The following is a 23725-nucleotide window of genomic DNA, read 5'->3' on the forward strand; positions in this document are numbered from 1 at the left end:
CAGCTGGAAAAATGGGCTGAAAAATGGCAGATGGAATTTAATACTGACAAGTGTGAGGTATTGCACGTTGGAAGGACAAACCAACGTAGAACATACAGAGTTAATGGTAAGGCACTGAGGAGTGCAGTGGAACAGAGGGATCTGGGAATACAGATACAAAATTCCCTAAAAGTAGCGTCACAGGTAGATAGGGTTGTAAAGAGAGCTTTTGGTACATTGGCCTTTATTAATTGAAGTATTGATTATAAGATCTGGAATGTTATGATGAGGTTGTATAAGGCATTGGTGAGGCCGAATCTGGAGTATTGTCTTCCGTTTTGGTCACCAAATTACAGGAAGGATATAAATAAGGTTGAAAGAGTGCAGAGAAGGTTTACAAGGATGTTGCCGGGACTTGAGAAACTCAGTTACAGAGAAAGGTTGAATAGGTTAGGACTTTATACCCTGGAGCGTAGAAGAATGAGGGGAGATTTGATAGAGGTATATAAAATTATGATGGGTATAGATAGAGTGAATGCAAGCAGGCTTTTTCCACTGAGGCAAGGGGAGAAAAAAACCAGAGGACATGGGTTAAGGGTGAGGGGGGAAAAGTTTAAAGGGAACATTGAGGGGGCTTCTTCACACAGAGAGTGGTGGGAATATGGAATGAGCTGCCAGACGAGGTGGTAAATGCGGGTTCTTTTTTAACATTTAAGAATAAATTGGACAGATACATGGATGGGAGGTGTATGGAGGGATATGGTCTATGTGCAGGTCAGTGGGACTAGGCAGAAAATGGTTTGGCACAGCCAAGAAGGGCCAAAGGGCCTGTTTCTGTGCTGTAGTTTCTATGGTTTTCTATGGAGTGGTGTGAGGACAGCGACCTGGTCCTTAACACTTCTAATACAAAAGAGGTGATCATTGACTTCAGGAGATCAAAGGACAGAGTACACACCCCCCTCCATATACATGGAGAGGTAGTGGAAAGTGTGGAAAACCTAAAGTTCCTTGGAGTTATGTTGTCAAAACAGCTGACATGGACCACCAACACCTCGCTGCTTGTAAAAAAGGCACAACAAAGACTCTTCTTCCTCAGAAAGCTGTAACAGGCCAAACTCCCACAAAAGCTGTTGCTTACCTTCTATAGAAGCACAACTGAAACCATCCTGACCAACAGCACCACAGTGTGGTATGCCAGCTGCACAGCCACTGAGCGACGGGACCTGCATCACGTGGTGAAGGCAGCCCAGCAAATTGTCAGAATGGAGCTCCCAGGACTGGACACCATCTATTCCAGCAGACTCAGGAGGAAAGTAATCAGCATAACCAGAGACACCACACACCCAGGCCACTCCCTGTTTGACCCGCTGCCATCCGTCAAAAGGTTCAGGACACTAAAAGCCAGAACAAATAAGACGGAGGAACAGCTTCTACCCCAGGGCTGTGGCCTCCATCACACCACTCCCACAGAACAGTGACTGAAACTGTGAGCACACACACAAGGACTCAAATACTTGCACTAACGGCACTTTGTGCATTACTGTGATATTCTGGCGCTGCTGCAACTTATTTCCTGTTACTTATCTATTTAATATTGTTTTTCTATTACTGTCTTGTTTTTATCTACAGCTTTATTTAATTGCCTGAGAGGGAGCCAAACAGAGTTTCATTGTACCTATGTATAATGACAATAAAGATCATTCAATTCAATTCAATTAACAGGAGCAGCATGAATACAGAGATGCGCTCTGTTGCTTGGAAGACACAATTTCAAGATCACATGCACGCGCAGTTCAACTCTTTGAGTGATTATGCAGAAAGTTTGAAGTTAATAACTCATCTCCTTCTACCTTAGCCCACGAACTTATCAATCACCCCTGCTGTGGACCACTTTCTGGAGGTCCAAGACACCGACTTCTACAAAGAAGGGATCCGTATGCTCCACGACCGCTGGACTAAGTGTGTAAATGTAGGAGGGGACTATGTTGAAAAATAAATGTGCTAGGTTTTCTAAAATTGACTCCTTCTACCTTAGGCTACAAACTTATCAATCACCCCTCATATAGACGACTACTGAGCAATACATCATACTTGAGTGAGTTGCATTCTACATTGAGTTGGAGTTTATAGCTAAGCAGGAAGGAGAGTTATGCATTTAATATTTCAGTAATATTTGAGTGGTAATGTAATAATGTATTGCGGGTTATAGGTAAAAGTACGTGAATGGCAAACATCATGCCAACACATTATAAGTGCCAGTCTCACTAAAAGTAAAACTAAGACCATACATGAATTATCCCAGCTCCATGTATTTTCTTTCAATCAGTTTTGTGTTTTGGAGTTGCAAAACATAGCAGAGTCATGGTCCACAGGGTAGCTTTGCAACTTACATGGTTTTATTACCTTACTACATGTTTAAACACTGTGATTCAAACAGAGAAAATACTTCATATGCAGAAAAGATAATGAGCAAGGATATACCAAATCCATCATGATAGACATACTGGCTGAAGAGTCAGATTCACATACATACAACAATATGAGTTTTTAAATGCACAGCAAAATGAATATTCCAGGCAGCTGTTTCAAATCCAATAATTAATTTGGAGCCAACACAGTTTCTCTTAGCCAAGACCTCTCCTTGAGTAAGTCTCAAGAGAAGTAGTGAAATAGGATCAGAAGGTATTTTATTCCATGATCTTCATACTAAACTGACTGCATTGGACAAGAAAATCTCGAACAAAATGTGATGCATGAATGAAAGAACTAGCACCTCCCTATCCCCTTGGGACGCGCTGAAACACACACCACTGTTCTGTGAATTTCAATCAATCTGTTCGTTCCTTGGTAGCATTTGTTGAATGAAGGTTGGCTGGAACACGAGTTGTTCTTGTTCTATTTAAATAACACTATCAGATTAGTTATTTCCTAATGAACAAAGACATTGGATGTGGCTTAATATTTCAAATAAAAGATGAAACTTCTAGCAGTCAATAGTTCACAGACATATCAATCACTATTAAATATATATGGTTTGGAGTGGGGCTTGAAACAATGTGTTCTGACTCCAGGCAAGAGTACTAGAAGCTGAGCCAAGCTGTTAATTTTGCACCACTTACCTAGGTTGGGTTGAGAAGGATCAAGCACTTTGCACAAAAGACACTCATTCATTTTAGATGCACATTTCTGCTGCTGTCATCACAGAACATTGTGAAATGATTCCACCTAGCTAGATGTGTGACGTTGGAGGATGATCTCTGGCACAAACCAAGGAGAAAGCACACACCAACCCAGCCTACTAGATAGTCCCACAGCATCTTGCTACCGGGCAGGTATAGTTTTTTTCTAAAATATATAGAATACTAGAAGCAGGATAGCAAAAATATTATTTGCTGTTTCATTATTATTTTCCAAGACATTTTTTTTTGCATCTGCTTCTTTTGCTGTCTTTCAGACTCCAGAGCTGATTCTGGAACTGAAGAAAATTAGAGACTGCATTTATAGCTATACATTATTTATTTGCACAGCTAAACAGTTGAACTCAATTCTATATTGATTCCTGCAAAGGTAAAATTTAAAGCTGAAAAAGTAAGTACAGCTCAGCAGGTACAAAGCATACATATCACACCACACTTCCTGAATATACCACATTTTTATATCTGCTTTCCATTAATTGGAGTAAGTAACATCAGCAATCCAAGTAAAAATATCTAATTGGTAACCTATAAAACTCTCTAAAAAATCTGCTTTCTAATCATAGAATACAGTAGAGCACTATCATCTGTGAGCTGAAGTATTTGTACTTTTATATAAAAATATACCATGGTAAATCTAAATGTTTCATGCGCGGCCTTTCCAAATGATATCGTATGTGTAACTAGGGGCCGTGCACGATCCAGATTTCATGGAGACAGCCCTGAGAAGCACAGAGGGACATCTGGAGTAACTTCTGAAATGCCTGCTTGGCTGCCGCTGCTACTGTGCGATCGAGAATCTCCGGAGACAAAGGCCCCAAATCCTCGGCTTTGCATATCGCCTGTTACCAGGGCCGGGGTTGAAGCGCTCAGCAGAGATGGTGCTCGATGTCGAATAGGTGGTCGAAGGCTCAGAGTTTTTCGGACGGACTCGGAGTCGGACTGTGGTCGGATGCTTCCCAGGATGCTGCACCAGCAAGTTGGCGGCGCTGGAGGTTTACCATCTGCGTGAGATGATGGGACTTTCGAGAGACTTTAAGACTTTTACTATGTCATGGTCTGTTCTTATCAAATTACGGTATTGCTTTGCACTGTTGTAACTATATGTTATAATTATGTGGTTTTTGTTAGTTTTTAAGTCTGTTTGTCATGTGTTTTTCATAATATCATTCTGGAAAAACATTTTTATCATTTCTTAATGCATGCATTACTAAATGACAATAAAAGGGGACTGCGTGTCCTCATAATCATATCATATCAAATATTAACATTACAAAATCCCTTGAACTCTTTGACTGTCAGCATTTGTATTCAGACTATAAAGATGATGGACAGAACAGAAAGATAATTATATGACAAAAAACAAATTTTCACAGTACACAGTAACACAGACAAAAAAACAATAAACCCTTTGGCTACAATCAACATGCTATGTGCCATTTGAGGTACAGATTGTGAAATAAAGGCACCTAGTTTAGTGTTCACATTATTGTAAAAACTTTATTTCATCTTCAACCAGGACATCACCCAGGACATGTCCTGTTCTTATTGCTACCATCAGGAAGGAGGTACAGGGGCCTAAAGGTGCACACTCAACAATTCAGGAACAGCTTCTTCCTCTCTGACATCTGATTTCTGAATGGATGAATGGACATTGAACCCCAGAACACTACCCGACTACTCCTTTTTATTTTTCACTACGTGCATATACACACACAAATATACATACACACACACACATATACATACATATAAATATTGACGCCAAACAAAGCTATCGGACAATTGATGCTGAGAGAGATAAGAGAGACAATGGAGAAATGTTCAAAATGCTAATAAGAGAAAAGAGAGGGATTAACGGAAAAGAAACACAATTCAGAATATTAACAGACCGGTTGCTTTGAATCTGAACTGTTTGAAGTTTGATGGACAGGCGATACCCCAGCAGGGGGATAAAAAGAACAGGTTCGTTAAGGCACGGGACACCACGAGACCACGAGATAACAAGACCCTGGAAAGAGCGGTGTGCCCCCACAAGTGGGAGTTTGGAGGTCCGGTTCGTGGGAACCGACCATAGGCTCACAGGGTATAAAGGTACGATCGGTGGGAACCTGGTGTGTGTGTCCGCCCTTGCCTGGGTGCCGGGTTCGCCGCGGAAGAACAATCATATCCGGAACAGAGGGGTCACAGTCTGTGACCACAGCGGAATGGAAGACATCAAAAAGGGTCTGCCCGAAACCCACTGTGAAGACATCAAAGGTCTGACTGAACCAAATTGCATCCCCCCGCCCCCCAACGGCACAACAGCGATCACTGCGAACTGCACTAAGCTGAACTGAACTCTGCGTCACTTAAGACTGATCATTTTACCCCTAGACTGCGATAGAGCTTGGTTGATCCCTATTACCCTAGTTCTGTGTACATGTGTGTACTATCATTGCTAACCTGTTGCATTTATATCCTTACGATTAGAGTACTGTGTTACTTATTTCTTTAATAAAACTTTATTAGTTCCTAGTAACCCAGATTCCAACGAGTGGTCCATTTCTGCTGGTTTGGCAACCCAGTTACGGGGTACGTAACAATCAATCAATATATATATATATATATATATATATATATACACACACACACACACATATACATATATACACACACACACACATACATACACACACATACACACAAACACACACACACACACACACACATGCATATTTTATTTATATTTACATAAAAATGTATTAACAGAGTACTGACACTACTAGGACAACAAGTTTCACGACATATGCCGGTGATATTAAACCTGATTCTGATTATTTTTGACTCTCAAGCTGAAGAACAAAATTATAATTATTTTATCTCTTTTTCAACAAAAGCAGGTGCAGTTTGGCAAAAATCTATTATAATTTGGTGCTCCACTTCCTGTAATTATCTTGAGAGTTCAAAACCCAAAACTCTTCAAAACATTAATAACATTCCAACTTGATATAAACCCTTAGGTAACTGAATATTCCCAACACAACTGGAGCCAACATATATAAATTTCATTATGAATTTGATCTCCATATTAAACAGAGGCACAAGTGTAATAAAGTATACATAACCTCCCCCTTCAATTAATCAAAAGATTAAGCCTATCAGAGGAGATCAGAGAGACTATGGTTATTTTCTCCTACAATAGATGATCTGATACAATTATTTAAGATTATAGAAGGAATTAAAATAATAGGAACCAAGATTGTGTTTCCAGTTGAGAGGGGTCCAAACTGCTAGTCAAAATATATGACATACATGAATAAAATCCAGTAGAGATTGCATCGGAAATATGACTCCTGAATACCAACAACATTATGCATGACTAATGCTAAACATAGAATTTTCCACCACAAATCTGCAGTATGCAAATAACATTCATCTCTTCTCCAGTGGATGCTATTACCTGAAGGGTAGGTAACTGTTCAACTTTATCTGAACTACCTCACAGGAGTTCAATAGTCTCTACAGATGGCCTCAAAATCATTTTCTGGAAAACAAGTTGTCCATTATTCATGGAACAGCAACCATGAATTCCTGCTCCAACCACCCAACCAGAATGGCAAGATTTACCATCAGCCAGAAAACATGGTGGTCACCCCTATAACCATCTGGCATTCCTGGCAGATCCATCAATGGAAGCAATTATTGCGGCCACAAAAATTGGAGATAGTACATACTGTGCATAGTTTGGACTCCCGAATTGTGCATACGTATTTAAGAAAGCAAGACTTCTAATAGACTTCTAAACACATAAAGCACAACATGTTAAAATAATACCCAGCCATCCCCAAACAAATTATACTATAGAACATCTTGCCCAACGAATGTCAGAGAGCAAAATACTGAAGGAGCTGAAATGCCCGCCTCCAGAGATCAGTGAAAGAATGCCAATTGTACAACCAAATCAACTGAGCATTCAGAAACAGACAAGGGTTAGAGGAGGTTGCAGAGAGAAGATTCATAAAACACATGGAACTGTAAATCACAAAGATAATCACAGTTTTAAGTCGTGCATCCAAAGACGGGAAGCACTGGTGTCAAAGGAATCAAGCTACCTCTCATCCTCCTCCTTTAAGACTCTTCTTAAAACCTCTTGGAAAAATTAGTATCCAAATGCAAAATTGCTGTAGCTGAATGCAATAATCTTTACTTTATCAAGTAGTTTTATTGTATACTCTGTGTAGAAGACTACCACTAACATCTGTATTTTACTTTCAACTTCATTCACAAACTCCAGATACTGCTGGTCAGATTTCTCCTCTGTGTAACAGTAGAGTTCAAAAAAGTTCAAAGTAAATTTATTATCAAAGTGCATAGATGTCACCACATACAATGCTGAGATTCATTTTTTTGTGGACATACTCAATAAATCCAATAACCATAATAGAATCAACGAAAGGCCATATCCAAAAGGGTGGGCAACAAATGTGCAAAAGACAACAAACTATGCAAATACAAAATAATAATAATAAATAAGCAATAGATATCAAGAACATGAGATGAAGAGTCTTTGAAAGCAAGTCCATAGACTGTGGGAGCAGGTGAGTGTTGGGACAAGTGAAGTTGAATGAAGTTATACCCTCTGATTCAAGAGCCTGATGGTAAATTCTGCTTTCCTGTGACAAAGGTCCATGTAGATGTGCTGAATGGTGGGGAGGACTTCACACATGATGGACTGGGCCATATCCCCTGCTTTTTCTGCAGGATCTTCCACTCAATGGCTTTGGTGTTTCTATACCAGGCTCTGATGCAGCCAGTCTCCACCACTCATCTATTGAAGTTTGCCCAAGTTTTAGATGTCAACTCAAATTTTCACAAACTTCTAAGGAAGTAGAGGTGCTGCCGTGCATTCTTCCAGTTTTCCATAATCAGCTCCTTAGTCTTGTTGACACTGAGTGGGAGATTGTTGTTGTGGCACCACTCAGCGAGATTTTCCCTCCTATATGCTGATTCGTCGCCACCTTTGATTCAGCCAACAACAGTGATGTCATCAGCAAACTTAAATACGGCATTGAAGCTGTGCTTAGCCACACAGTCATAAGTGTAAAGCGAACAGAGCAGGGAGCTAAGCACACATCTATGCTGGTGGAGATTGTGGAGCTGTTATTGCCAATCCAAATGGACCGAAGTCTACAAGTGAGAAAATTGAGAATCCAATTGCAAAAGGAAGTTTTGAGGCAGAGGTCTTGAAGCTTATTGATTAGTTTTGAAGGTTGGTAGTATCGAAAGCCAAGCTGTGGTCGCTAAAGATCATCCTGATGTCCGCATTTCTGCTGTCCAGGTGTTGTAGGGTTGAGTGAAGAACCAATGGAACTGCAATATTCATCATCAATTTCCGTATTTTCTGAGGCTACCTTGTAATGGATGCACCTTGGAGCAATGCCCTGCAGATTAATGAAGAATATGGAGTAAGGGAAACTAGTTTGATGCCTCATTCAGAATCCCTGTGGAGCATATAAAATCATAAGAGGTTTCTGCACGTATTCTCTTTTCCTCAGAACTCTATTGCTATTTCAACGTTCTGCTTAACATGGGACCTGACCATTTCGTTATAGTCATTCAACATTAAGGCTATGCTGGCAGTGAACAATTAACATGAAAAGATCATTTTACACAGAGGTACAAACATCATTTATTAACGTGTCTGGTATCCGTTTAAAAATAATCAAATAGTACAGGACTCAATAGGTCACTAAGAGTATGTTGTGGCAAGCCAATGCACCAAAATGTAATCAAGGGTTCTTTTATTATTAAATAGTATACATGTTATTCACAATTCATTTTTAAAAAACTAGCAAATTAACATTATAGACATTACAAAGCCCAGGTACGAAGTAACATGGAGTATGCTTGCTTATCATGGATGAATGCCTCACAGAGTGTCCTCAGTCAGCTTGATTCCATTCAAAGAAAGGCTCTCAGGATTATAGGTGTAGATGAAGCCACAGCTCATGAGAAGTTAGCCATCAGTAGCTTACACCACAGACGACAGGTTGCTGCAGCTACTGTGCTATACAAAATGCACACCAGCTACAGCCCTGCAGACCTTCGCGTCATGCTGCCTTCATCTTATGAGATACAACGCACCACACGATCAAGTTTATCTTTGCCTGTTCATGCTGTTTCTATGCCTGATGCAAGGACCTATACACTGTATAGAAGCTTCCTTCACTGTGCTATCAGAATTTGGAACAGTCTTCCGAATGCTGTGGTTGGAAACATCTGCGACGATGGGATCCAAGCCTTCAAGAGTCGAGTGCACAAACACCTATCATCTCTGGGAGGGAAGTCACATGTTTCTTCATAGTCATAGTCATACTTTATTGATCCCGGGGGAAATTGATTTTCATTACCGTTGCACCATAAATAATAAATAGTAATAGAACCATAAATAATTAAATAGTAATATGTAAATTATGCCAGTAAATTATGAAATAAGTCCAGGACCAGCCTATCGGCTCAGGGTGTCTGACCCTCCAAGGAAGGAATTGTAAAGTTTGATGGCCACAGGCAGGAATGACTTCCTATGACGCTCTGTGCTACATCTCGGTGGAATGAGTCTCTGGCTGAACATACTCCTGTGTCCACCCAGTACATTATGTAGTGGATGGGAGACATTGACAAGATGGCATGCAACTTAGACGGCATCCTCTTTTCAGACACCACCATCAGAGAGTCCAGTTCCATCCCCACAACATCACTGGCCTTACGAATGAGTTTGTTGATTCTATTGGTGTCTGCTACCCTCAGCCTGCTGCCCCAGCACACAACAGCAAACATGATAGCACTGGCCACCACAGACTCGTAGAACATCCTCAGCATCGTCCAGCAGATGTTAAAGGACCTCAATCTCCTCAGGAAATAGAGACGGCTCTGACCCTTCTTGTAGACAGCCTCAGTGCTCTTTGACCAGTCCAGTTTATTGTCAATTCGTATCCCCAGGTATTTGTACTCCTCCACCATGTCCACACTGACCCCCTGGATGGAAACAGGGGTCACCGGTACCTTAGCTCTCCTCAGGTCTACCACCAGCTCCTTAGTCTTTTTCACATTAAGCTGCAGATAATTCTGCTCACACCATGTGACAAAGTTTCCTACCGTAGCCCGGTACTCAACCTCATCTCCCTTGCTGATGCATCCAACTATGGCAGAGTCATCCGAAAACTTCTGAAGATGACAAGACTCTGTGCAGTAGTTGAAGTCCGAGGTGTAAATGGTGAAGAGAAAGGGAGACAAGACAGTCCCTTGTGGAGTCCCAGTGCTGCTGATCACTCTGTTGGACACACAGTGTTGCAAGCACACATACTGTGGTCTGCCAGTCAGGTAATCAAGAATCCATGATACCAGGGAAGCATCCACCTGCATCGCTGTCAGCTTCTCCCCCAGCAGAGCAGGGCGGATGGTGTTGAATGCACTGGAGAAGTCAAAAAATATGACCCTCACAGTGCTCGCTGGCTTGTCCAGGTGGGCGTAGACACGGTTCAGCAGGTAGACGATGGCATCCTCAACTCCTAGTCGGGGCTGGCAGGCGAACTGGAGGGGAATCTAAGTGCGGCCTGACCATAGGCCGGAGCAGCTCCAGAACAAGTCTCTCCAGGGTCTTCATGATGTGGGAGGTCAATGCCACCGGTCTGTAGTCATTGAGGCCGCTGGGGCGTGGCGCCTTCGGCACAGGGTCGAGGTAGGACGTCTTCCATAGTACAGGAACCCTTCGGAGCCTCAGGCTCAGGTTGAATAACATGGCGAAGTACTCCACATAGCTGAGGGGCACAGGCTTTGAGCACCCTGGTACTGACACCATCCGGTCCTGCAGCCTTGCTTGGGTTGAGACGTTTCAGCTGTCTTCTCACCTGTTCAGCCGTGAAACCCACCGTGGTGGTTTCGTGTGGGGGAGGGGTATAGTCATGAGAGCAGGCTGGGGGACTGTGAGGAGGGGTAGGAGGGGAGAGTGGAATATGTGTTGGTTGTGGGCCGACAACAGCTGGCTCATGTGGGGGATGGGCAGGGGCCACAATGTCAAATCTGTTAAAAGAACAGGTTAAATTCGTTGGCCCTGTCCACTCTGCCATCAGCTCCTCTGTTGCTAGTTTGCCAGAACCCAGTGATGGTCCTCATCCCCCTCCAGACCTCTCTCGTGTTGTTCTGCTGGAGTTTCCACTCAAGTTTCCTCCTGTACCTGTCTTTAGCCTCCCTGATCCTGGCTTTCAGGTCCCTCTGTATTGCCCTCAGCTCCTCCCTATTTCCATCTCTAAACACCCTCTTTTTAGCGTTCAGGATGTCCTTAATGTCCTTTGTCACCCATGGCTTGTTATTTGAATAACAAAGGACAGTTCTTGTCGGGACATTGCAGTCCACACAGAAGCTGATGTAATCAGTGATGCATTCTGTGAGCCCATCAATATCCTCTCCATGTGGCTCACAGAGTGCCTGCCAGTCTGTCACCTCAAAACAACCCTACAGCGCCTCATAAGCCTCCTCTGACCATTTCCCCACTGTCCTCGAGGTTGCAGGTTTACTCTTCACCAGAGGAACGTAGCAGGGTTTTAGATGCACCAGGTTGTGATCTGACCTTCCCAGTGGGGGGAGGGGAGAGGAGCTGTATGCATCCTTAAAGTTAGCGTACATCAAATCCAGAGTCCTCTCCCCTCTGGTTGTACAGCTCACATACTGCATGAAGTTGGGCAGTGTTCTAGCCATGGTAACCTGGTTGAAGTCACCCGAGCTGGTAATGAGGGCACTCGGGTGCTGGGTTTGTAATCTGGCTATGACGGTGTAAATGATGTTACACGCCGATGTCGGGTTGGCAAAGGGAGGGATGTACACAACAACCACAATTGCATGCGTGATTTCCCTTGGCAAATAATATGGCCGGAGTCCAACAGCAAAAAGTTCAATATCCGGGCTACAGACACGTTTCTTGATCGTAATATGCCCAGGATTGCACCATCTGTTATTTACCAGAACCGCCAGACCCCTCCTTTACGCTTACCGCTCCCAGTGCAATTCCGGTCAGCCCGAACAGTCTGGAAGCCCTCTATGGAAACGCTTTGATCGGGTATGTCCTCGTGCAGCCACATCTCAGTAAAGCACATGACACCGCTCTCCCGAAATGTTCTCTGACTCCTGACAGGCGCCATCAGTTTGTCGATTTTATTCCCCAGCGATCTCACATTTCCCATGATGAGAGAGGGGAGACACGGCTTATAACTTCTCTTCTCCATAAGCCTCTGTTGGCTCGACCCAGTCCTCTTCCCTCGCCTTTTTGATCCCCCTCTGCATCTTCTGTGTGTTTTCCTCCAAATTTCAGCCAGGATGTCCGCTGCTCTGTTTGCTAAACCGGCGGGCATGATCGTAATCAATTGGTCCCTGGAATAAACAATGCGGCCATCCTGCTGCCACGCTAACGAGACGTGTCCGAATGTAACTAATTCCAGCGCTAAAAAAAGTAAAACTCTCTCCACCAGCATGTTAGAGAGGGTGCAGCTTCAACGTGTTACCGTGGAAAAAAAATACAACAAATAACTAAGTTAAAAAGTTTAAACGTAAGAAATTATGGAACAACTGTAACAGGCTGCATGCACAACCGGCGCATGCGCACAAGGGTATCATGAAGGGGACCAGGATGGCAATGTTTGGTTGTTGGTAGATAGGGTTAATACCTGACTTTCAAGAGCATTTGTGAGTTATGTTCTGGCTGGACTTAGTCCTTAAACTGCTGGAGAACAGTGCGGAAAGAATAGGTGCTGTTTCTTCCGGTAGGGGTTAGCTTTTAGTTCCAAGTGCTTCTGTCACGTTTTGTTACTCTGCAACCTTATCCTTCAATCTCTTTTGAATTATGGAGGACAGCATGTGTATAAATGTCTCTCTCCAGCAGACTTCATCATGATCATCATGACTCCAGTATTTCTACTATTTTTTAATGTTTCTTAATTGTACATATGATTTTTTTGTGGTCTATCACTGAGCAGCAGTAAACCATCTGATTGGCCTATCAAAGTTCTCTTTGGGAACTAGTTGACTTGACCAGCATTTCTGATCTGGCTATTGTTCACGATTGCACTAAATAAAAAAAATATATATATTTACTTAAGCTTCCCTGCACAACATTTCAAATCCTAGCCAGGACTCAAACATACACAGGTGCTAACTTCGGAATGAATATCTCCCTTCAAAATCCATGCTCATTTTCCCCATAAGCGATTCAAATCAACAGCAAAAGATCCACATGTTCTATAAATCTGAACAGACCACATGCAACCCTGAGGCACTTTTCATTTGAATTCAATATTGCTGATACTTGATCAAAATATCCTGTTCATTGTTTGTACAAGTTAACTTTTGGCATATATCGTTACTTAAAAAGAAATCCAATGCCAAGATTGCATGATACCTGTACTTTTAAATGATACAAAGTCAGCATAAAATTGCTCATACTGAAAATAAGTATTCCCTCAGTAATATCTGAAATTACTCCAATAATAACTGTTTCAGCCCACAGTATCAACAACACTCATTGCAATATTCATTATTTTCATCTTGAACTATCATACATATATAAATGCTTCTTGAGACAAAGAAGTGGATAGATTTCTCTTTTACATAAAACATGACTAAGAACTATATATTACCAAACTAATCCTTACTAAGTCACATGAATGAACCATGAATTCACACACAAAGTGCTGGTGAACGCAGCAGGCCAGGCAGCATCTATAGGAAGAAGTACAGTCAATGTTTTGGGTCGAGACCCTTCCTCAGGACTGCAGATTTTCTCGTGTTTGCATGAATTCACATCTGTAAATCTTCTAGTGCTCACCTCAGCCATAATTCTCAGTCAATTGATGGATTATAAAGTTAGATACCTTAACTTACCTCGTAATTTACATCAGCGGAGACACTTAGTTCCGCTCTGATCCCCCAGAAGCTGCCAGGAACAGGTCTTCAAACACCAAGAGTAACTACTGTCTTGCATATCAACAGGATCAATCACACCCATAACATTTTGGAAATTTCCAAACAATTTTTAGTTCTTTTCTTTAAAACAATAAATTTTAATCCTAAGGAAAGAGTCATATTGTATACAGCAATGTTTTGTAGGTCACTCACAAAACAACCAGATATTCTATTAGATATACCGTACTTCTTCTAAACTCTGATCTCTGCAATCCACAGCCTGCAATTTCCTTTTAAGAGATACAGGAGTTTCGGGTCCTAAGCCACCAGCTTCGGGGGTGGTTGTTGCCCTAAAGCCTGGACCAGCTTCACTCAGCTCAGTGCTGAACTGTCTCCGCTGCTCTGGACTCACTTTTGGGAACTCTGCTGCTCATCTCCTACGTACTATTTGTTTCCCTTATTATTTGCCCAACTTGTCCTCTTTTGCACACTGGATATTTATCAATCTTTGCTGAGTGTGATAGTTTGTGGATTCTATTGTGTTACTTTGTTTTCCTCCATGAAAATAAATCTCAAGGTTATATATGGTATACATACTTCGATAGAAAATTTTCTTTGAACTTGAACTTTGTGAACTCATTTCTCTCATCACCAAGACTATTTGCTGCTTTCAGTACAACTCCACAACTCATTGGAACCACCGAGGTGCACAGAAAAGCAGTACAATGTGGAGTCATACATATGATCTGTCTTTCATTATGCTCTGCATTAGGTCGTGCCATTCATTAAAGAAAGTTTTCATTTCTGTGACCGCACTCAAAAGTTATTTTCACATACCTACAGCAGGTTTCAGTACAGTTGAAATTGAAAATACATCACAACGTGGGAAAGAAATATATTCAGTTGTCTCATGGTTATCTCTTGCATCTCCATCATTAATACAGAGTAATGGAAGGGATAGCAGCAGTGTTTCCCAAATATGATTCCTCAAGGATTAATATCTTCTTTGGAGCAAGGAGTTCTCATCAGCATCTTACCAATTATTTATCCATTGAAAATATGAAATTATACAGGTATAAGTGAATGGTGGGGGGTGAGGGGAGGGAGGTGGCAGCAACTGAATGACAAAATGAAACTCAAATAACACTGCTTTTGTAATTCTGCATTTGTTTATCACCTGTGAGACTGGATTTTATGATGAAACCAGAAACTACCATCAATTACCGTCAGAGAACATTTTGGGAGTGCAGTGTTATGTGTTTCACTGGAACGGGGGCTACACGAGGACATACCTGATCAAAACTTCTCCATGGATGGCTTCCAGACCGTTCGGGCTGACCGGAAGTGCACTGAGAGTGGTAAGCATAAAGGAGTTGGGTGGTTACTGTTCTAGTTAACAACAGATGGTGCAATCCGGGTCATATTACAATCGAGGAACATGTTTGTAGACCGGATACTGAACTTTTTACTGTTGGACTTCGGCCATATTCCACCGAGATACAACACTGGGCGGCACGGGAGGTTGTTCCTACCTGTGGCCATCGGACTTGCAGCTCCTCCCGTGGAGGGTCAGACACCCTGAGCCAATAGACTGGTCCTGGACTTTTTTCCAGCTGGCATAGTTTGCATTTTGTTGTTTGATTGTTTGTGGTTTTTGTATTGCTATATTTATGCTCTATTCTTGGTTGGTGTGGCTGTAATAACACCTAATTTCCCTTGGGATCAATAAAGTATATCTATCTATCTATCTATAATTTTCAGTCAGCACAATTAAGAATTACTTCAATCTGAATATACTGAACCACTTGGGCCTATCACTGGCAGCTTAAAACTGATTGAGGCATTTTGAAAGTTCACAATCGCCAGGGGTCAATACCAGGAGGCAAAACACATGCTAATGAAACAGAGAATACTTGAGCAATAATTACGTATATTTGATAAATTACTCACTTAATCTAATGAACCCTTCTTTCACATAAATGCTTTTACAAGAAACTCAGCTTTTATTTTCCAAGAAAATTCTATTGAAAACAGGTTTACACATCAGAGAGACCAGAGCTAATCGATCAATGGGTTTTATTTACCTGCAGAAAATGCGGCCCAAGGAATGGCTAGGGAGACGGACTGTGTTCCCATTTCACCATCTTCAAAGTTCTCTGCTGCCTGAGCATTTATTTTTTTTAGGAAAAAAAGCAGAGTTTAATTTGGCAGTACTAACTTATTTCCTAAATATATTTAATAAAGGAATGAAGAGTCATCAGAATTTGCTCAGAATAAAAAGGCAAATCCAAATGAAAGATGAGAAAGTGTTGGTTGAAGCAAGCTTGGGGCTGACTTGGAACCTATTTTATAAATATCCATCTGAATACAGTTAGGCATACAAATGTTCTGAAGTCATATCTTGATGGGATGTTACATCTTGGAACAGAGTTACTCATTATGAAAGAAATTTACCGCCCCTCCAACTCCAAATGAAAAATTAGCTTCCAAACTGCCTTCCATGCAGCTACTAGGAACACACCTTATTCTCCCAAAAGATGAACACCAAATTAAAAAAACACCACAAGAAACCTCAGTCTTACACATCAATAACAACATTTTACACTACCTTTAAAGCAAAAATTCAAAGATATGGTAGGTAACTTTAATTATGAAATGTTGCATTAAGCCATACGTAAAAGCCACTCAGACGACAAGTTACAATCAGTGGCTTCTTCATTGTTAATGGGTGTAGGGTGAGTTGGCCCAAACAATTAAGCAGCTCTCAGATCAAAGAGGTGGGAAAGGAGGAAAACAAAATGCAGATCCTACTCCATGGAGCACTGCTGAAAAGCTAATGCTTGCATCTTCATTAGTAAATAATGTGACTCCAATCTGAACAAATTATTCAAATGGCAGGTCCCATCATATGAGGGGAGAATAGACTCTGGGACTAAACACGTGAGCTAATTTATACTTGCTCACAAAAGCTGTTCGGCTTGTTTTGAGCCTTCAGCAAGTAAATTAAATGCACAGTGGATGCCAGAAAGTTTAACTCAATTGCCCAGGTGCTGGTACTGTTACATGAGGCTCTGTGAAAGATACTACAAAAAATGTTGTTCCAAGTCAACGTTCCAACAAGGGCCCCTACAATACACATAAGGGGTTGAATGAAAAGGAGTACTTTTCTTTTAAATAGTCTGTATATTTTGGCACATTCCCCTTTCTTTCTTGGGATCTGGATTAGTATCCAGACCACACTAAACAAATGAAGGTTCTTCTCTCTATATATTAAGTTGGGCAGTTTCAGCTCATTGCCTTTCTATATGAGCCACACTAAAATTGTCTAAAAAGGTAGAAATTTATCAGAGCGGATTCAGAGGTATCTAATATGTGCAAAGAAAAAGAAAGTCCAGAACAGCACTCTAAAGAATGGGATATAATGATATCATTGTAGCAAAAGAAGAAAGAGTTCAAACAGTGTTCCTTTTGAATTGTTGTGCACTAATGCCAACAGTATTCAATAAAGGGAAATTGGTTCCATTCCCTATTTCGAGTCTCCTTTGATAAGCAAAGAGAAAGCAATCACATGAAGACCAAATAAAAAGCACATCATGCAATACTCAGTAGCTTCCTTAAATATTAGAAACAGTAAAAGAAAAAAAACATTTGACTCCCTTTACAATCATTCGCTAAGAAATTACCATTCACCTGATCTTGTAGCATAGCCAAAAAGAGGTCCTTTCTAGCAAATGTTTAAGTTTTTTCTAGAAACTGCAATCTGTATGCCAAATTACGGGCACCACGGTAGCATTGCGGTTAGCGCAACCCTATTACAGCTTGGAGCATTCTGGAGTTTGGAGTTCAATTCCGGTGTTGTTCTGTAAGGAGTCTCTGTACACCCACCTCGTGGAACGTGTGGGTTTTCTCTGGTTTCATCCCACAGTCCAAAGATGTAACGGGTAGGTTAATTGGTCACTGTAAATTGTCCCGTGATTAGGTTAGGATTAATCAGGTTTGTCGGGTTGTTGGGGCAACGTGGTTTGAGGGGTTGGAATAGGCTACTCCGCGCTGTCTCACTAAATAAAATAATTAATAATATTTAAAACCTCATGGCTTTAAGCCTATTCTTATCTGTCCAAATCAAATTTAAAACCCAATCCCAAAACCAAACCACAGTACTCTACCACAATGTACCACCCATCATTATGAAGGTACATGCCCAATACTGAGTATAAGAAAAACTGCAGAATCTGAAACTACACATTTTAAACACATACCTCAAACCCTCCAAATTCATCATCGTCCATCCTTCAACGTGCACCTACAATAAACAAAACATCACACGTTTATAACAGTAATATACCACCGAAAGAAAATTTAGAAAACATTTACTATGTTTTTTTTAAAAAGTAAGATAAACACTGTACTATGTACTCTAAGGGTTTGGTCTAACTTCACAGGGAAAATGGTCAACTGCTTTAGTTTATTACAGTATAATAATCAGAACAAATTAATTAAATGTTTGCTGTAAGCAGCACCTATTAAAATTTTAATTAAAAATTTTCAATTCCTAATGTTTCATTGGCAATATCTTTGAAACAGCTGTATACCTGGTTTTTTTTTAAAACTTGAACAAATACTCCATTATTCATTTTCACCCAACATCAAATTAATCAATCCAAAGGGAATAAATCAGAACACATTAAAACATCAAGAACAATTAAAATACACTTCTAATTTATATAGCAACACACACAGACTGCTGGCCAGGCAGCATCTATGGAAAAGCTGATGTTTCGGACTGAAACCCTTCAGCAAGACTTCTCGGCCCGAAACGTCGACTGTACTCTTTTCCATTTATGCTGCCTGATCTGCTGAGTTCCTCCGGCATTTTGTGTATGTTGCTTAGATTTCCAGCACCTGCAGATTTTCTTTTGTTTTTAATTTCTATAAACATATTTCTCATTTTTAAATCTTTTTATTAATTATTATTGAAAATTGATAAAGAAACATACATTAAAATAATCAAGTCAATATATCAATAAGTATAATAAGAGTCAAACTATTAACCAAACTAAACAGTATATCAATAATAATTAAGAAAAACAAAAGCTATATTTTTTTTGAAAAAAGGAAGGAAAAAAGAACCCCTAATAACTATAACAAAAAAAAACATATTGCTAAACAAAAATAAAATCCATGTTACTTTGGCTGTGCTATATTCTTTTAAATGCACTATCCCAAACATTAGAACAGGAATATGAACAACCAAACAGATAATGAGAGAAAAGTGACTCCAAGAACAATACTATCCTCTCTAATAATGGAGTTTGGCTGACCAGCATAGGAATCCCAAATAAAATGTTGAGACAGTTGTAGTCATTTTTACCAGAATACCATGAGGCATACTACTACTACTACAAACCACTAGCTACGGCAAAGGCTCTGATCATTGGGATAAAGGTCATTAGACAAACTATGCTGAAGATTTCAGGTCTAGAACAAGTTACCTTTCCAGACAAGCCATGTCCCTGACAATGCCACCAATAGTCTGCTCACCGATACACAGGCTGAATGTCACCAGGACCACTCAGTTCTAAACCTCATCACAACCTTAGATCAAAAGAGCTGTATTGACAGTCAAGTCATCATGCCATCAATGTGGATTCAAGGAGCTCTCAAAACACTGAAATCAATGGAAAATTCACCATTGCTGCAGTCAAAACTTGGGAAAGTGGGAGTGGATCAATCACTCATCCTCAGAACATAGATTCATTCAAACATTCATCAGGGTAGTGTACCAGACCCAGAAGTCTTCAGTTGCTTCATCAAAGAATTTTCTTTTATCATATGTTCAAATATAAGGAAATCCAACAACTGCATAATGTTCAGTCTTTTTCACTTCTCCTCCGAAAATGTACAGCAAGACTTAAAACAACATTCAGGGACTGGCTGGAAATTAGCAAGTAAAGCAACTCATATCAGGCAATAATCACATTGGAAGGACCTGTTGTACTTCCTCTACATTGGTGAGACCCGTTGTAAATTGGGGGACTGCCGCACCATTCACCATAACCGGGACTTCCCGGTACCCAAACATTTTAATTCTGATTCCTATTCCGATGTGTTGGTCTGTGGCCTCTTGTGCCAGCCAAGATGAGGCCACCCTCAGAGTGGAGGAGGAACACTTTATATTCAATCTGGGTATCCTCCAACCTAGTTACATGAATATTAATTTCTCCTTCCAGAAAACAAATTCTCTCCCCCTCCCCCACTTCCTCTATTCCCCACTCTGACTTTTTACTTCTTCTCACCTGTCTTTTACTTCCCACAGGTCCCCTCCTCCTTCCCTTTCTCCTATGGTCCACTCTCCTCTCCTATCAGATTCCTTCTTCTCTAGCCCTTGACCTTCCCACCTACCTGGCTTCACCTACCACCTTCCAGCTAGCCTCTTTACCCTCCTCCCATCTTTTTATTCTTGCATCTTCCCCCTTCCTTCTCACTCCTGAAGAAGGGTTTCAACCGGAAACGCCGACTATCTATTCATTTCCATAGGTGCTGCCTGACCTGCTGAGTTCCTCCAGCACTTTATGTGTGTTGCTTTGGATTTCCAGCATCTGCAGAATTCAATTAATCATTTCTAACTGAAGAGCCTGATCACCTACACTCAGCACTATCATTGTTATGCTCCTACCATCAACACCTTAAGCTCACCATTCACTAGAAGTGCACCTGGACCAGTTCTATAAATACTAAATCTGCAAAGCTGGTCAGAATTTCAGTATCCTGCAGCAATCCCCAAAAGGCTACCAACTTCCACAAGCTGTGTGACGGAATATGATCTGCTTGCAGAGTGCAGCCTGATCAGCACTCAAGAAGCTCAGTACCATCCAGTACAAAACAAAATTTAAAAGACATTCCACCACAACTCTAAAAATTAATTACCACCACTACCAGCTCACTCAAGACTTCACTAAGAACGAAGAACAGAGAAACAGCCTACACTCACTGGGAGGAACTTTGCAAAATCCCACTGAATGGCAACCAGCATTGACTCTATTCTACAGTAACTTATTCCATCAAGGTAGCCACAATGCAACTGAAAGAACAAGACCTTGAGAGTAGATGGCATTCAAAAGGTTCAAAGGTTTGTTTTATTGTCAAAGTATGCATGTAGAAACAACTCTGATATTCGTCTTCTCCAGTTACATGAAATACAGAAAAAAGCCACAGGAGTCATTGAAAGAAAAGATATCAACCCCCTCACCACACGAAAAGGAAAAAAAGAAAGAAAACTTGTAAACCCCAAACCCCCACTCCCTCTCTCACACAAAAGCTAACAGATCGGCTACACGGAAAGCAACAGCTGGAACATCAAAAACCCCAAACCCTCTCCCTGGCAAAAAAAACAGCGACAATAACATCAAACCCCCAACCCCTTCTCTCGTACACAGATCGCCACACAGAAAAACCAACGAGAATATCAAACTCCAAATCCCCAACCACTCACTCTCACAAAAACTAACATATCGCCCACTCAGAACCCCAATCCATGCAATCGGCAACAAGAAAACACAGAAAACTGAAGGAAAACAATATGAACTACAGTCCAATACTCAGATAAATCTTAAGAGTTTTGAAAACATTCTCCCGTCAGAATCAAACTCAGTCCTTCCATGAAGAGCGACCGCCACATCACCGACCCGGCGACTAACCCGTCGACCCGTGACGTCCATGGAGAGCAACCACTGACTTCTACATTCACCTGGATTATTCAATCTTCCTCGACACTTCAAAATAGAATCTCTGGTCTTCTCAACAAGGCAGCTCTCAGTCCTCTCCAAGGACAGCAGAGCACTAGATCATTCAATACAACTTCAAACTGCACGTCACAGGCTCCAACAGTTTCCAAAAGACAATCGAAACAAAAAGAACAAGCAGAAGGTGTAGAAAAACTGCTGAAGTTTAATACATGGTTTTAAAAGATGACACCTGCATACCATGCTCCTTCAGTCAACATCTTTTGGATAGATCATGAAAGCATATACTTCATTTCTTTTATGTCTTTTACCTCTGCTTTTCATCTTGAATGTGATTGTAGAACTGTTGGGCCCTGCGATTTGCAGTTTGGAGATTGTTTGGGTGATTTACTGCTCTGCAGTCTCCGATCTTGTCACCAAGCTTCTTCCTGGAGCAGAGCTAATGTCCAGAAATAACAGGAAAGACTACACTCCAGAACCAAGGTTGTCCTAACCACTGTAGACAATATGCTACATGTCAAAGATACTTATGTTTGCTTGCAATCAGAGGCTAATTGTCAAGCCATTGTTAATGTTTACTGAAGCATGTGGAGGGTCCGTATGCTCAACTGCTGCAAGACAATGTTTCTCTTCCAAACTGCTTATGCTGCACAACATTGCCCTCCAACAATAAAAAGGTTCACAATAAGCCCTGTTTCAGCAAAGTCAGAACCTGATTGGAAATCTATCATCACTTTAAATATGCAAGGCAAGTCTTTGGTCACCATAAGATCAGAACCTTGAATCTGCCAAAAAATATTTATGATCTGACAAGCAGAGATACAAGAGACTGCACGTGCTGTAATCCGAACCAACACACAAAAAGCTGTAGGAATTCAGCAGATCATGCAGAATCCATGGAGAGAAATAGATAGTCAACATTTCAGGTTCGGAATCTTGAACCGATCTCTCTGCCGTACCATATGCTTCTGAGACCAGGACTAACTACTGCAGGCACCTGCAGTTTCTGAAGAATACTCCAAACCTGCTAAAGAATAATCAAAGTAATAACAGCATTAAGTCTCTGCAGACATTCCTAGCTTTGCTGCAATAATTTCGTCCCCATAGCTCTGATAGGCAAGGTACATTGTTCTCATGTTTGACACACGCTGGAAATCCAAAACAGATACTTTACTTTATACTTTATTGTCGCCAAACAATTGATACTAGAACGTACAATCACCACAGCGATATTTGATTCTGTGCTTCCCGCTCCTTGGATTACAAATATTAACTATGAAAAATATTAAGAGTAAAAATTAGTAAATATAAAAAATTTAAATTATAAATCATAAATAGAAAATAGAAAAATGGAAAGTAAGGTAGTGTAAGAAAACAGAAAGGCAGGTCCGGATATTTGGAGGGTATGGCCCAGATCCGGGTCACGATCCGTTCAGCAGTCTTATCACAGTTGGAAAGAGGTTGTTCCCAAATCTGGCCATATGAGTCTTCAAGCTCCTGAGCCTTCTCCCGGAGGGAAGAGGGATGAAAAGTGTGTTGACTGGGTGGGTCGTGTCCTTGATTATCCTGGCAGCACTGTTCTGACAGCGTGCGGTGTAAAGTTAGTCCACGGACGGAAGATTGGTTTGTGTAATGTGCTGCACCGTGTCCACCATTTTCTGCAGCTTCTTTCGGTCTTGGACAGGACAACTTCCATACCAGGTTGTGATGCACCCTAAAAGAATACTTTCTACGGTGCATCTATAAAAATTAGTGAGGGTTTTAGGGGACAGGCCAAATTTCTTTAGCTTTCTCAGGAAGTAAAGGCGCTGGTGGGCCTTCTTGGCAGTGAACTCCAAGTCAGGTCATTTGTGATATTGACCCCGAGGAACTTAAATG

The 23725-nt window shown here is 41.1% G+C and overlaps 1 protein-coding gene across 3 annotated transcripts in view; it reads right to left on the reverse strand.

Annotated features, from left to right (window-relative positions):
• Nucleotides 1-23725, reverse strand: part of LOC134351576 (coiled-coil domain-containing protein 91-like) — a 208120-nt gene that overhangs the window by 161909 nt on the left and 22486 nt on the right. For all 3 annotated transcript variants that reach the window (XM_063057916.1, XM_063057915.1, XM_063057917.1), the window contains exons 2-3: nucleotides 18365-18408; nucleotides 16190-16268 (exon numbers count right to left, since the gene is read on the reverse strand). In XM_063057916.1, the coding sequence (XP_062913986.1) occupies nucleotides 16190-16268; nucleotides 18365-18394 (109 nt within the window). In that variant the 5' untranslated portion in view covers nucleotides 18395-18408. The remainder of the gene's footprint in view (nucleotides 1-16189; nucleotides 16269-18364; nucleotides 18409-23725) is intronic.

This window comes from Mobula hypostoma, chromosome 9 (genome assembly GCF_963921235.1).
Source record: "Mobula hypostoma chromosome 9, sMobHyp1.1, whole genome shotgun sequence".
Taxonomy (NCBI): Eukaryota; Metazoa; Chordata; class Chondrichthyes; order Myliobatiformes; family Myliobatidae; genus Mobula; species Mobula hypostoma.